This window comes from Dasypus novemcinctus, chromosome 13 (genome assembly GCF_030445035.2).
Source record: "Dasypus novemcinctus isolate mDasNov1 chromosome 13, mDasNov1.1.hap2, whole genome shotgun sequence".
In the NCBI taxonomy this organism is placed as follows: domain Eukaryota; kingdom Metazoa; phylum Chordata; class Mammalia; order Cingulata; family Dasypodidae; genus Dasypus; species Dasypus novemcinctus.
Window position 1 is genome coordinate 12,568,951 of NC_080685.1, and position 14,412 is coordinate 12,583,362.

The 14,412-nt window shown below is 35.4% G+C and overlaps 1 protein-coding gene across 1 annotated transcript in view; it reads right to left on the reverse strand.

The window, feature by feature from the left end:
* The window catches only part of RYR2 (ryanodine receptor 2), a 735,760-nt gene that overhangs the window by 268,831 nt on the left and 452,517 nt on the right, over positions 1-14,412 (reverse strand). Inside the window, exons 24-25 of the mRNA XM_071207362.1 lie at positions 7,494-7,653; positions 4,225-4,372 (exon numbers count right to left, since the gene is read on the reverse strand). Coding sequence (XP_071063463.1) covers positions 4,225-4,372; positions 7,494-7,653 — 308 coding nt within the window. The remainder of the gene's footprint in view (positions 1-4,224; positions 4,373-7,493; positions 7,654-14,412) is intronic.

Sequence of the window (14,412 nt, forward strand, 5' to 3'; positions counted from 1 at the left end):
TTCTTTCCCTTGATAAAGAAATACACTCAAGTTTATCCCATTAAAAAAATGAAATGTTTAATCCTGTTTCCCTCTAGCTTCAGTCATAGCATTATACCCATATACATAACAACATCCTGGTATTTCTATCTAGTTGTTTGGAGTAATTTTTCACACAGTAATTGATAACTAATATCTCACCCTCCTTGAGATTTCCCTCACACCACCTGGCTGAGTTAAGACCTCTGTGATGCCACAGTTGGGTATAATTCTTACACTATATAGTAGTGTTGGTAATTTAGTCTACCTTCCTTGCTTACATTGACAACTACCTGTAGACAAAAACTATCTTATATACTCTTGAATCCCCAGAAGTGGGCACAGAAGGTGTTCAGTAACTATGCGATAAAACCAAATGGACATGAGGATAATTTCATGGAGGTGACATGAAACCCAAACATGGATTTCATACTATAGAAACTCCTTTCCTTTCCACTTGGAAATTCAAATAATTCACAAGAAAGTATGTAACTATATGGCAGTAACACGTTGTTCCACAGGAGTGTTAGAAAGATGAAATTATAACATAGTTGTAAATAGTTGTAATCAGTATAAAATACTGTATGGTATCAAAATAATATCTTGTATGTCCAGCATCATGTTGGAATAAAATTCTCTGTAAAAATGAATATATCAGAAGAAATTGAGTACATGTTTTGTCCTTAACCAATAATGTCTCTAAAATTTAACTACAATTCATTAAAAAAAAAATCATCTATCATGTATGGAACATTTCCTTGGATAGGTTAAATATACTCCCTCTCTTGGATATTGGCTATAATGAACTCTTATGAGGCCAGCATTACACAGATATCAAAACTGACAAAAACAAGACAAGAAAAGGAAATTACACACCAATATTACATAGATGAAAAAATCCTTAATGAAATATTAGCAAAGAGAATCTAGCTATATAAAAATATATAAAAGGATAATACAACAATGACTCACTATAATTATCCTAGAAATGCAAAGTTTATATAAAACATCTTAAAAGATCAGTTATTCAGGATATTAAAAGAATAAAGGAGAAATATATAATCTTCTCAAAATATGGCAAAAAAAAAGTATTTGACAAAATTCAATACCCCATTTGTGATAAAAGTTCTTAGCAAAGAAGGAACAGAAAGAACATTTTTCAATGTAATAAAAGGCATCTACAAAAAAACCATAGTTAATATAAATATATAATGAAAAAGACATTTAAACTTTCTTCTTTCTAATTTGGAATAAGATGCCAATAATCTCTCACCACTTCTATTCAACCTTGTAATGAAATCTTTACCAGTTCATTAAGTCAAAAAGAAAATGCAGGCATTGGAAAATTATAAAGGAAAAAAGTGAAATTGCCTTTTTTTTTCAGAACTCATGAGTATGTATATAGAAAACTGAATCTATAAAAAATTCTGAAATGATAAATTTAGTCAAGTCACAGGATACAACATCAATATACAAATAATGACTGTTTTTCATTTTAATAATGAACAATTGGAAAATTATATGAAATGAAAACGAATCTCATTTGCAAAAGTAACAGAAATAGCAAATAAGTCTTACAAATGATGTGCCAGACCTCTACACTGAAAACTACAAAGTAATGCTGAGATAAATTAAAGAAGGCCTAAATAATTGAGAGATATACCATGTTCATGAACTGGATGACAAAATTTATTGTCAATTCCCTCAAAATTGATCTAGAAATTCCAATCAAAATCAAACTGAGTTGACTCTAAAATGTATAAAGAAATGAAAAGGAAACAGAAGAGCAAAGAAACCTCTAAAAAAGAAGAAAAAAGTTGAAGGATATATACCAACTGATTTTGAAATTTATTATAAAGTAGCAATGGGACAAGTAGATTGCCCAGAAAGATTCATGAATATCTGGTCAACAGATACTTGAAAAAGGTGCCAAAGTACTTTAATGGGGAAAGCATAATTTTTTCAACCAATGGTGTGGGAACAGCTAAAAAACTGTAGACAAAAAAAAAGAAAATAACGAACCTTGACCCTTATCTCACATCATACACAAAAATTAACTCAAAATGGATCATAAACCTAAATGTGGAAGCTCAAATAATAAAACTTCTGGAAGAAAACATAGAAGGAAATCTTTGTGTTCTTTTTTGCATAAGCAAAGATTTTTTAGAGCACAAAACACAACCATAAAGCAAAAAAAAAAAAGATAAGTTGGACTTAATTAAAATTAAGAATTTTGCTCTCTGAAAGACCTCATTAAGAAATGAAGCAAGCCACTAATTGGGAGAAAACATTTGCAATATTTGATGTAGTGCTCATTTCCAAAATATATATAAAGAGCACTTACAATTCAATGAAAAGAAAACAAACCAAAGAAAAACCACCCAATGCTTAAAATGGACACAAGATTTGAACATAAATTCCACAAAAGAAGATATACCTATGGCTAATAAGCACAAGAAAAGCATCAAAATTATTATTCATGAAGAAAGTGCAAATTAAAAGCACAACAAGTTAGCATCTCACACCAATCAAAGAGTGGCTAAAATTAGAAAGACTAACTAGCAATTCTTGGTCAGGATGTGGGAACTCAACCCCTCATATATTGGTTATGGGAGAATAATTTGTAGAACTGTTTAGAAGTTGCTTAGAAAGTTAAGCACCTATCTATCCTTTGATCCAACAATTATACTCCTACGTATTCACTCCAAGAAATAAAAGCCTAACTCTACCCAAAGGGTTGTATAGAACATTTATAACAGCTTTATTCATAATAGACAAAAACATGAAACAACCCACATTATCATCAATGGAGAATGGATAAACAAATTGTAGCATACTGAAACAACGGAATCCTACTCAGCAATAATTTCTGTGATAATGTATAACAACATATATGGTTGCAAAAACATTATGAGGAACAAAAGAAGTCAGCTACCAAAAAAAATACATATTGTAATGATTCCAATCATACAAAGTGCAAGGAGAGGCAAAATTAATCTTTTGACAAAAGTCAAAAGGTGGGAGAATAGGGTGTTGCCAGGAAAGGAGGAGGGGAGACTTTCTGGGATGATGGAGAGGTTTGCTAAGTTGTGTTGGGTGGTAGTCCTTTTATAAATAAAGCTGATGGAACACTTAGGATCTGTGCATTTTACTGTGTAACTTCATACCTCACCTTAAAAATATAATAGCTTTAAGAACATATTCCATACTAGACAGACTCACTCAATTAAAGGACTAAACTCTGGAGTTAGGTGCCTGGGCTTGGGATCCTGCACCCAATACTTTGTAAAATGGAAAACACAGAAGTCTCTGAATCTCAGTTTCCTATACTATAAAATGAGTAGAATACAAGTGACATCCTCATAGAGGATGTGAGGATTAAATAGTAACTGTAAAGGTCATAGAAACATTTGCTGCACATGATGAGCAGGATATAAATATTCACTATTATTACTTTACGATCTAGATTCATTACTCAGCACAGGTATCATACTCATCATATTAGTCATTACAGGGTCTTCGGAGGAGACTTAAAAAAATTTGTCAAAAAATATAGGAACAAGAATTAAAACACAATCCTCATTTCACTTTTTCCAATTTTAAAAGATGGGTATTGATAACATTTAAACCATATGAACAAAGGATTAAGGAGTCAAGCATTTTAAACCATAATCTTTAAAGGTGTTATTTAAGAGAAACTTGTTTTCAAAGAATCTTTAAAACTCCATTTATCCAACACATATTTATTGAATGACTACTTTAATGATTTTCCATAAAGCAAAATAGTGCATTAATTAATATCTCCTATACATAGAACTATAAATAATGGTGGGATTTTGGAAAGTACTAAATCCTACCACAGGTTCAGAACTTTAATCAACTGAAATCAGCACTTTTGAAGGAAGGCTGGCCTTGGGTGGGGGTGGGAGCAAGTAATTAGGATTGGTTAAGGGGCTCCTATTCAGCTCAGTTTCCAGAAGCTAAGCCTTCCTTCCTGGCACAGAACCACTACAGTACTGAAGCCACACTGAGAGAAGATTCTAGTGCTTCAGGTGCCCTGGGGCAGGAGAAAAGAAAACTACTCTAAACCGCTGCCCTAACTGGGACGTACCAGAGTACTCTACTTAGTACTTCCCATTTTATTTACTCATTTGGTTACGCCATGATTTTGCAACCAGAGGTGAGCACAGTTAAAAAAAAAAATACCATGATCTTGATCAGGAGCTTCCAGGCTGTACCCATATCCCAGCAACGTCCGCACAGCCTCCCGGAGGCTGTCTTTATTTGACTTCTTGGTGCGGTCATCTAGGAGAGCATAGGGAACAAGGCGCGGGTTTCTTCTATTTTTTACATCCTACAAGAAGGAAAAAAGGTGCACATCAAAGCGATGCCAATGGTTCTTGGAAATGAGAAAGCTACCAAATCAAAGTTATCTCCCAGGATTAAAATTGCCTTTCCTAACTCCCTGGTTATCTATATTAAACTATCTATATTAAAGATAAATGAGTGTATCAATTTAAAACTAGCTCTCTCCATAGGAAAGGAGAGTAAAACAATAACAACAACAACAAAAAAACAACCTCGAAGGTGTCTTTAACCATCTGCCACATGGCATGGTCACAAGGCAAGGGCTAACTTACAGAACATGTAATTTCCTGTTTCAGTTCACTGACAAGCCTTTCTTACAAGAAGAGCCAAATTAGTACTGGCCATTCCTCGGTGATTAGGAGTCAAGGAACAACATAAGACTGCTTTCCCTTCTGCAGAGATAACCCAGTGTGTTCAAGAGAGGCACTCTCAAAGAGTTTGAAAAATAGGAATTAAGTTGGCTCCATCCACTAGTAAAATTGATAGGAGGAGTACTAAAATGACTATGAAACTCAAAATTATAATAGTCATTTATTATAAAATAGGATCTAAAGGTAAATGTTGTTAAAGTGCTATTGTCAAAAAGGGAGGAGAGGCTATCTTACTATCTTGGCAAAAGGATGCCCAATTTTAGAAGTACAAAACTGACTTTCTCTGGAATGGTGGATTCCCCTTCACTCCTCCAATCCTCTAGAGCACCACCACTTGAGAAATTATTTCCAAATACTAACTGAGACCCTGCTGTATTATTTATCAAAGTCTCCATATTTCAAGAAGTACAATCAGTTCTCAATTTACGTGATCATAAGAGGAGTTGGGAGGCTGGATATGCCTACACCTTCTAATGAAAATTGGCTAGGGGGGTAGACAGGTTGTTCTGGTGGACCACAGTAAGGAAACTCTTTCCTTCCTCCCACTGTTCCGTTCAGCATATCTGTTCTAAAAACCTATAAGGACTTTCCAAATGTGGTCTATTGACACCCAGAGTTAAAATCTTTTGGAAAGCTCATTGGGATAGCACTGAGAGTGGGTACTCTGGAGAATTTCCTTCAGTACCACTCCAAAGCACCCCAAAATAAACAATTATAAGCCAAGTGTATGCACTGCCAATGCAGTTTCAAAACATATTGCCCAATGTTTCTCTCTTCCAACATGATTACTGTTTCCCAACTTTTCCTATATAGAAACTCTGTAGCCTCTCTGGAAATGTTATCCTGGGAAGTTGAGTGTTAAAAGGACTTGCTCAAGTGGTTCCATGCACACTAACGTTTGAGTTCAGCTGTGCTAGAGAGACAGAGAAGAGTTAATGTAAGCAAACTCCTGCCCTCGAGTTTATATAATACCAAGTATAAGAAGATAAATTAAGGAAGAACTCTGTGCTAGAGTACGATAAACATGAAAGTGAAGAAAAATTAAGGAGCGTGCTCATTCAAATAGTCTGGTAAACACCTGCTATGTCAGTGGGGGACGTGGTGGAGGGATGGAGGAAGCTGAGAGGGAATGAAGAACAGGTCAAATGACAGCTTCCACTGGCTCAGACAGAGCCTTGACTTTTTATGATGAGGAGGACCCACATGTCCAGGGAAGGGCAGCCACCAGGAAGAGGCAGGCATCATGGAAATCCTGGTTTGCCTGATAGAAGTTCCCTTTCAAGAGAACCAATAGACTCCTTATTCATTTTGCCTCTGTAGTATAAGGTTCAGCTTAAAACACACACACATACACACAAGCTTAAACAGATTTAGCATTGACATTCCCATCAATTTAACCAATTCAACATACAAAACTGTATGATTTTATGACGTAAGTCAAAGCTATTCAAGTTTTCTTTTTTCTTCTAAATGACAAAAGTCACTGGAGTAGAAAGTGAAGTAAATTTTTCAAACTAACTTTCAAGCTTTATCTTGAACCATATTCCAAGCCTATAAGTAACTCTCCTTTCATTCTTGAAAATCTTTTATAAGGACATTTCAGCATGTCCCAGCAAGAGGCAGTGTATTGCAGCAGTACAAAAGCCTTGGCTCCTGGTGTCAGAAGGTCCAAACGCCAGCTCTGCCCCCACAAACCGTGCATCCTTGCATACACTGCTTGAAGGCTGCATGTACATAGTATGAGAATTGGGAATAAGACTTGTTCATCCTTCATGGGGTTATGAAAGTTAAAGAAGAAGAGACATCTAAGACTCTGGGCATAGTGACCAGCATGGAGTAGTAAGAGCTACTTATTATATAGTCTCAGTTGGGTGCCAGGCTCCACCGTAAGCTTTTCACTGACAGAAGCTATTAAATGAAGTTAACTAACTCACAGACAAGGAAAGCAGTGGCACAGAGTATTTAAGTAGTTTCTCCAAGATCACACAAACACTAGGAGGCAAGACCAAAATGTGCTCTGACGCCCTCTTCTGTGCTGCCTCAATGCATGGCAATTACTGTCAGCTGTTCCCACAAGCACCACCACTAACAGAAACCCGTGACCATCTGTCTCTGATTCTAAAATCCAGAAAACACTGAACACGTCGGGCTGCTTCTAACTTTAATGAAAACTCATTTGGTGGCAAAACCTTATCTGAACAGGTAGGAGGCTGTGCACAGTCTTTATTCTTTCTGGAATGACCATCTCTATGTCTGCCAAACAAATATTAATTTAGAGTCTACTGTCCCACTAAAGGTGAAATGTAATATGTGCTGTATCGGTAAACCACCATTCTAAAAAACAAAAAGCACCTGAATTCAGAAATACATCTGGCCCCAAAGGTTTGGAACAAGGGGATTGTGGACCAGTCTTATTATTATTTTATTTCACTCTTCTTATATTTCCAGTTTCCCCTAAGAATCTGAGACAGAAATGATTAAAAACCACATTCTAAATCACAGTTCTAGTAATAGCCACAGTCTAACAAATGTGTCTCTTTCATGGTAACACCCAGAGTTATGGTCATCTAGTTTCTTGAGTCCAGCACGAAAGAGGGGTTTTCTGCACGTGTACAATATCAGTTATATTCTCTATGACTCTTAAAGCAGTTGTCACATTATCTCTCTTGTTACTAATTATGCTGATTCCCACACGAGTGGGTTACATGCTGTAGAACTCTGAAGTTCCTTGTGTACCTGCTGTATACCATAAGTCCACCCCTGCCTGATTCGATCTCGAGCCCACACATTATGAGCATTTTCGGCCAATTTGTCCACCATTGCTTCCTGAGATGGGGTGAGTTTGATAAAGCTAAGGTCCATTGGAGCAGGCTTGTATCCACTTGTCAGCTGGTAACTACAAAGCAAAGCAAAAGAAAAATGTAAGTTATCATTTTACAAAAGTGAAGATTTTAAATTCCCTGTACTAGTCTTTTACATGACCCCACGTAACTCTAGTCCATAAATCACAGTGGTAACCACTGGTAAAGCAGCAGTCAGGAAGCTTGGGCTCCTGTCACTTGAGCTAGTAAATGACTGGGTGGAAGAGCCACATGATCTCTAGGTTTTCTTTCTCTCACCTAGAGAAATGTGACAACTTACCTATCTGCCAAACTGGAGGACTTATCACATGTTCCTAAAAGGCTTTGAGGCTCCTATACAGACTTTATCAAAATATTGGTTACCTATTAAAACATTTTAGATTTCTCTTAACATCCTCATCTTTCCTCAACTTTTGAATGTAATATTAATTTTTATTTCATAAATCAATGAATCCGCTTAGACACTGTTTACTATTCTATAGGGAAATTTAATGTATTTTTAATTTATTTCTCTATTGCCTGCCTATTTTTATTATTTGGAGCCTCCAAATAAGACAGAAGCAAGGAAGTGGAGAAAGTCTCAGCTAGGTAATGATCAAATATATTATCTTGGCCTAGATTTTAATGGACTTTTTAAATGGAAAGAAAGAGAACACTTCCATACTCTAGAGTTGGAGCAAGATGGTAATGTAATGGGTTAAGTTTTATTCTTTTGGAAGAATTCTAAAATTGAAAATACTAAATTTTCAATGCACATATCAAAGGGCTAAGGTGATGGCACTGCCCCAACCCCTAGCATAAACATTGTCTCATTTCATTTATCTACTTAGACTGGCACAAAGTCTATTTCAGAGCTGCTTCTCTTCCATTCTTCTGCCTTTGTTACATTCTCTATAATTACAATGTAAGCCTCCTGAGGTCAGAATCTGCTTCCGGTCCATTTTACTAACTGCCATTATGCTCACAACAGTTCTGGGCAGATAGCAGTCTTTCAAAATAGAGTTGTTCAAATAATTAACTTTATCGCATTCATATAAATATACATGCATCTTCATCTCAAAGATTCTCCTCTTGTGAAAAAGAAAAGAAAATTCCCCAGACAATTCCGTTGGTAAGACACATTATCAGAACATGAGAAAATGCTCTTAAGATACAAACTGGGGAAGGGGATGTGGCTCAAGCAGTTGAGCACCTGCCTCCCACATGAAAGGTCTCAGGTTCAGTTCCTCGTGCCTTCTAAAGAAAACAAACAAAAAATGAGCAGACAATGAGCAAAAACAATGAGCAATGAACAAAAAGTAAATGAACAGGGAATGGATGTGGCTCAAGCAGCTGAGTGCCTACCTCTTGATGCCTCATAAAGAAAAACAGACAACAAGCAAGAAAAAAAATACACAAACTAAAAAACTAAAAATCATCTTTCTTCATTTATTATTCTAGGTTATGGCTACCATCATTATAAGATAAAAGCTCTTTGGCAACAAGGAATCTGTTTATAGCTACTACTAATACCTTAAATAGTGACCAATACATGGTAGGCATTCAATAAAATTTGTTGAATGAATCAATGTATTTCGGCAATAAATAATTTTTTAAGGTTGAATCCCATTGGCTTTACCTCAATTACTCCTATATCAATATTAAACATCTCATTTTATAACTAATTTATCTACAAGCAAATTTTAGAAAATTTTGTTTAAGTAAATTAGATTGGTCTAGCAGTTGCAACAATTATGGCTAATTATAGGCTTATGTCATTTGACTTGCATTCAGAAGTAAAATTTATAGACATGAAATCTCATTTTTTAAAAAATCAGAACCATATATGGATAGGCAATGAGCAATATTATATTTTTTTTCTTTTCTTCTTTTTTTAATACAGAAGCCACAGGAGATTTTTTAACCACTCATACAAATCGTTATATTTTTTAGAATTCTGGTCCCTAATAGACAAGCAAATCTGGAAACTGTAAGCACAACCCTATAAATAAGTTCTCCTTCAGAAAATATTTTGTTCAAGAAAGAGCTCACAATGTATTTCAAATGCATAGTCAGGTGATAAGACTAGCACAATCTAAATTCCAAGTTTAACACTATTTGCTAGAAGGAATTTTAGGAACAAAGATAAATAGCTCAGTCTTTCGTACTCTCATCTTCCCACCTCTAAATTCTCTCCCTCATCCAGTCTGACTGTGCCTCCACCACACTCACCCAACTCAAGATAGCACATATGATACAGAAAAGGCATTGAACAAAATCCAGCATCCTATATTGATAAAAACACTTCTAAAGATAGGACTAAAGGAAAGTTCCTCAATATGATAAAGGGCATATATGAAAACCCACAACTAATATCGTACTCAATGGAGAAAGGTTGAAATCATTCCCTCTGAGATTGGGAAAGAGATAAGGATCCACCACAGTGGATTCAACATTGTGCTAGAAGTTCTAGCTAGGGCAATTAGACATGAAAAAAAAAGGCATCCAAATTGGAAAAGAGGAAGTAAAACCCTCACTATTCACAGATGGCACGATCCTATAATCAGAAAATTCTGAAGTATCTATTAAAAAGCTATTTGAGTTCATAAATAAGCTTAGCAAAGTGACAGGATACAAGATCAACATGCAAAAATCAGTAGTGATTCTATACACAAGTATTGAACAATCTGAGGAGGAAATCAGGGGGAAAAATCATTTACAATAGCAAGAAAAGACTCAAATACCTAGGTTTCAATTTAACCAAAGATGTAAAGGACATGTATCCAGAAAATAACAAAACACTGCTAAAAGAAATCAAAGAAGATCTAAACAAATGGAAAGACATTCCATGTTCATGGATTGGAAGACTAAATATCCTGAAGATGTCAATCCTATCCAAACTGATTTATAGATATAATGCAATACCTATCAAAATTTCAACAGCCAACTTTACAGAAATATAAAAGGCAATTATCAAATTTATTTGGAATGGAAAGGGGACCAAGCGGCCAAAAATATCCTAAAAAAGAAGAGCAAAGTCAGAGGGCATTTACTGCCTGACACTGAAACATATTACAAATCTACAGTTGTCAAAGCAGCAAAGCATAGCAAAACCTCATGTGAGTATGGGTAATAGTGCATATATAATACTGTTTTTCTTTGAAACAGAACAAATGTACACTAATGTTACAAGATGTCAATATCAGGCAAAAATACAATCAAAGCAAACTATGGACAGTAATGCACAGTAATATATTAATAACCTTCTAATGAGGGTAAAAAAAGGAAATATACTAAGTGAAAGAAATTAGATAAAAGTACTATATATGGTTTGAGCCCATCTATACAAAATATAAAAACAAATAAATTAGAGAAATGGAAACAGAATAGCAGGGTTTTACGGCAGGGAAAGGATAGGGAGATTGAGAGGTGATTATCAAGGGGTAGAGTTTTTTGTTTGTTTGCTTTTCATTATTATTATTATTGGAGTAATGAAAACACCCTAATATTGATTGAAGTGATGCATGCACAACTCTGATTATACAAAATACTACTGATTGTACACTTTGTATGGATTGTATGTTTTATGAATAAGTATCGATAAAATGGATTTTTAAAAAACTAAATAATAATAATAATAAAGATAACACATAACCTTCTTTTCTCGCTTTCCAGTGGCCCTGATCCCACCTGGCTGTCACAAAGCTGATATGATAAAAATATGACAAAGTAATTGATAGTCATCTGTGGATAATTGCTAAAAGTCCATAATACCAATGAAAAATATGTACATTCTAAAAGTGGAATGATCCTTCCCTTGGCAACCAGTTCTAATGGTAGAATTTCCAGCAATCTCTCAGATGGAATGGGGAGGTGCTTTTGAAAGGTGGAAGGTAGGAAAGGATGTCTTTCCAAATCAAATTTATGGACAAACTCTACTAATGTGTGAAGCTGGAAAATAATCACATATACATCTCTCTTAATTTTCTAAATATAGACTTTCCTTTAGGGTTACTTTAATCTGTGACAGCAATGAAAACCCATGGAGAGGCATTTGCATACATTGATTTTAAATAGCACAGAAGTTAAGTTCACACTCATTTTCATATGTAGACAACAATGTATTTTACTTGCTTTTCAAAACTGTGCAAGAAAGGATTTGAAACCTAAGGAGGTTCTTTTATATGGATAATACCCAAATCCAAATAAAAGTTACTAACTTACACTTCATTAAAATCTTTTGTATTTCCACCTCTGTTGTACTTTAAACCATCTTATACAGTGAAAATAAGTAGACCTATCTTGAAATTCATAGACTTCACCTTATTTATTTTCTGGCATAATGAATGTTTAACCAATATGAATTAATGGTTTCAACAATGATTTATAAAACACTTTTTCTGTTTTGTAGTACATCTTGACAAAGTAGCTAAGAATCAAATTAAATTGAATTGAAATATTTTTAAAAGTACACAAATGTAATTTGGTCAAGAATGTCCATTTTATCTTAATACAATTTAATTAGATACACAAAAGGCAATCAACTGCTAATGTTGATTAACTACTTGTGGTTGAAAAGAACAAAGACAAAGGCTTTTGAATAAAATGTGATTGGCATTAATCTTGGAAGCTACAAGCTTTCAAGTATAGCTTCGAATATTTTCCCAATAAAGGGGGGAGATTGCTCTAAGAATTCTTGGGAAGTAGCATTTCCTAGCATGAATAATAAGGAAAGGTGTGATAAAATCCTGGGCCATCTCAGAGCCAAAAACAACAGAGTCAAAAAACATGCCCTCTGTAGCTTACTCTTTATAGTTTGAAATTTGAAATGCCCACCAAGGCAGCTAGCCCAGATAGTCAATCAAGCTCCTACTTCATTACAATTAAGCCAATACAAAATAAAGCCTGCCTGCCCTAAACTGGCCCCTGTGAGATGGACAAACCCTGGTCCAGTCAATAGAAGTCAAGGTATTTTCCTTTCTATGTCCATAAAACTCCTTTGCCATCCCCACAACCCTGAAGCTACTGCCATTGTCGCTTACTTTGCAGCAGCTAAATTTTGGTGTCCCAAATAAAAGGCTGTAGTCTGCAAACTTGACTCAAATGATTTGTCTTTCACAGGACATGTGATCATTAACTATGAATAGAAAATACGTACAGCTCACATTAAAAATATCTGTGTAGCATATTCTGCCTTCTTGAACTTTCTGGGAAAATTCTGCCAGAATCAGTCAATTAATTTGTCTGCCAATCTATTTGTTTAATAAGTATACACTTTTCCTTTTCCTACTTTAACATGCAAGATTGATTGCCATCAATCATTTTGCAAAATAACTTAGGAGTACTATATATGGAATTAAAATATATATTAAATACCTTTACTTGCTATCAAATTTCTTTTTTAGTCAGTAACTCTCAGTTTCACTTTGACACAGTGTATAATTTAATAAAAGTTTTTAAAGTGAGATTAAAAAATTACATAAATTTCCTGGGCTTCAGTTTCCTTGTAATATTTCTTTTTAAAAAAGCTCTTTGGGCAGGGAGTGGCAAACTTCCAATCTGATTTGCATCAAATTACCAGGGAATAAACAAAGAATTGATAGCATTTGGCCCCACTTATGAATTGGTCTATTAAGTGGAAATTCTATTTTGTGCTTCATTCCCATCTGACCCACATTTTTCCTAAGTAGGTACTCTAAATGTGCCTTTGAAAAAAATGTTCAGTATAATATCACTAAAATGCCAACTAAAGTGGTGCACCAACAACGTGGCAGAATATCAAAAGCAGAGAGACAAGCCTTTCCTTTTTTCCAGCTACCCTACCCTGAGAGTTCTGATTGTTTCATATGAATCAAGTTAAATGAAGCTTGGAAGTCATTACGTGTGAAAGACTGGAGGTACACATGGAAAGATTAGGCCCAAGTTCAGCGGATGTTAGCTGTAAACTTCAAAACCAAATCAGCCTTTCAAGCACCTTGGAACAAATGGGACTATCTCAGACAACTGCTCACTAGAGATATTAAGAACAAGTTTGGCTGGAAGCACAGCTATTTAAAATTAATACTGGGCTCACATTTTCACAGAAAGGATATATAGAATATTCAAAATCCATTCTTCAGAGAGCAAATAAAGAAGTAGAATTTCATTGCAGAAATTAGAAAGGGAATGATAAGGGATATGTTTCACCTATCATTTCAGCTGTTTTGTTCTTAAATAAATATAATATGTAATAGGAAGATGTGCATACCAACCCCCGCCCCCATTCCTTTCTATTCTAAGATCCTCCTCTACCCCCATGCCTTCTGAAACAAGATCCTGAGCTACTTACTGCCCCAAGAAAGGGTCATTTCAAGAAAGAGACCAGAGAAAGCCATTCTAGGTTTGGGTTTTTTTAAAATGGGCTTTTAAATTTCATGCTGAGACCACAGTCTTGAGAGAAATGCCTTCTGATTTTCCAAAGAATACCGAAGAGCAGGATATAAAGGAAGCCTGGATCTTGAGCCAAGGCTTTCCTATCCCAGACAGGCACAGTCCATAGCCTGGAGGAGCAAACAAGTCCTACCCCTCTGGGGCTGGGCTGGAGACCAAGGGTATTCCAGAGCCCAAGTGAACTTTTCCCCTGGCTTCCCAGATTTTACTCAGAAAACAGCAAAGCTCCAGAATCACCGTCATGCAAACCTCTGAGCAGTACAGCTTCAGGAGAAAGACCTTTGACAAAGCAAGTCTCGGTTGATAGGGGTTGATAGGACCTGAGGCAATTCTCTCACTTCTCCTCACCACAGACTGCTATCCCCAGCCTCCCAGAGAGCAAGCTT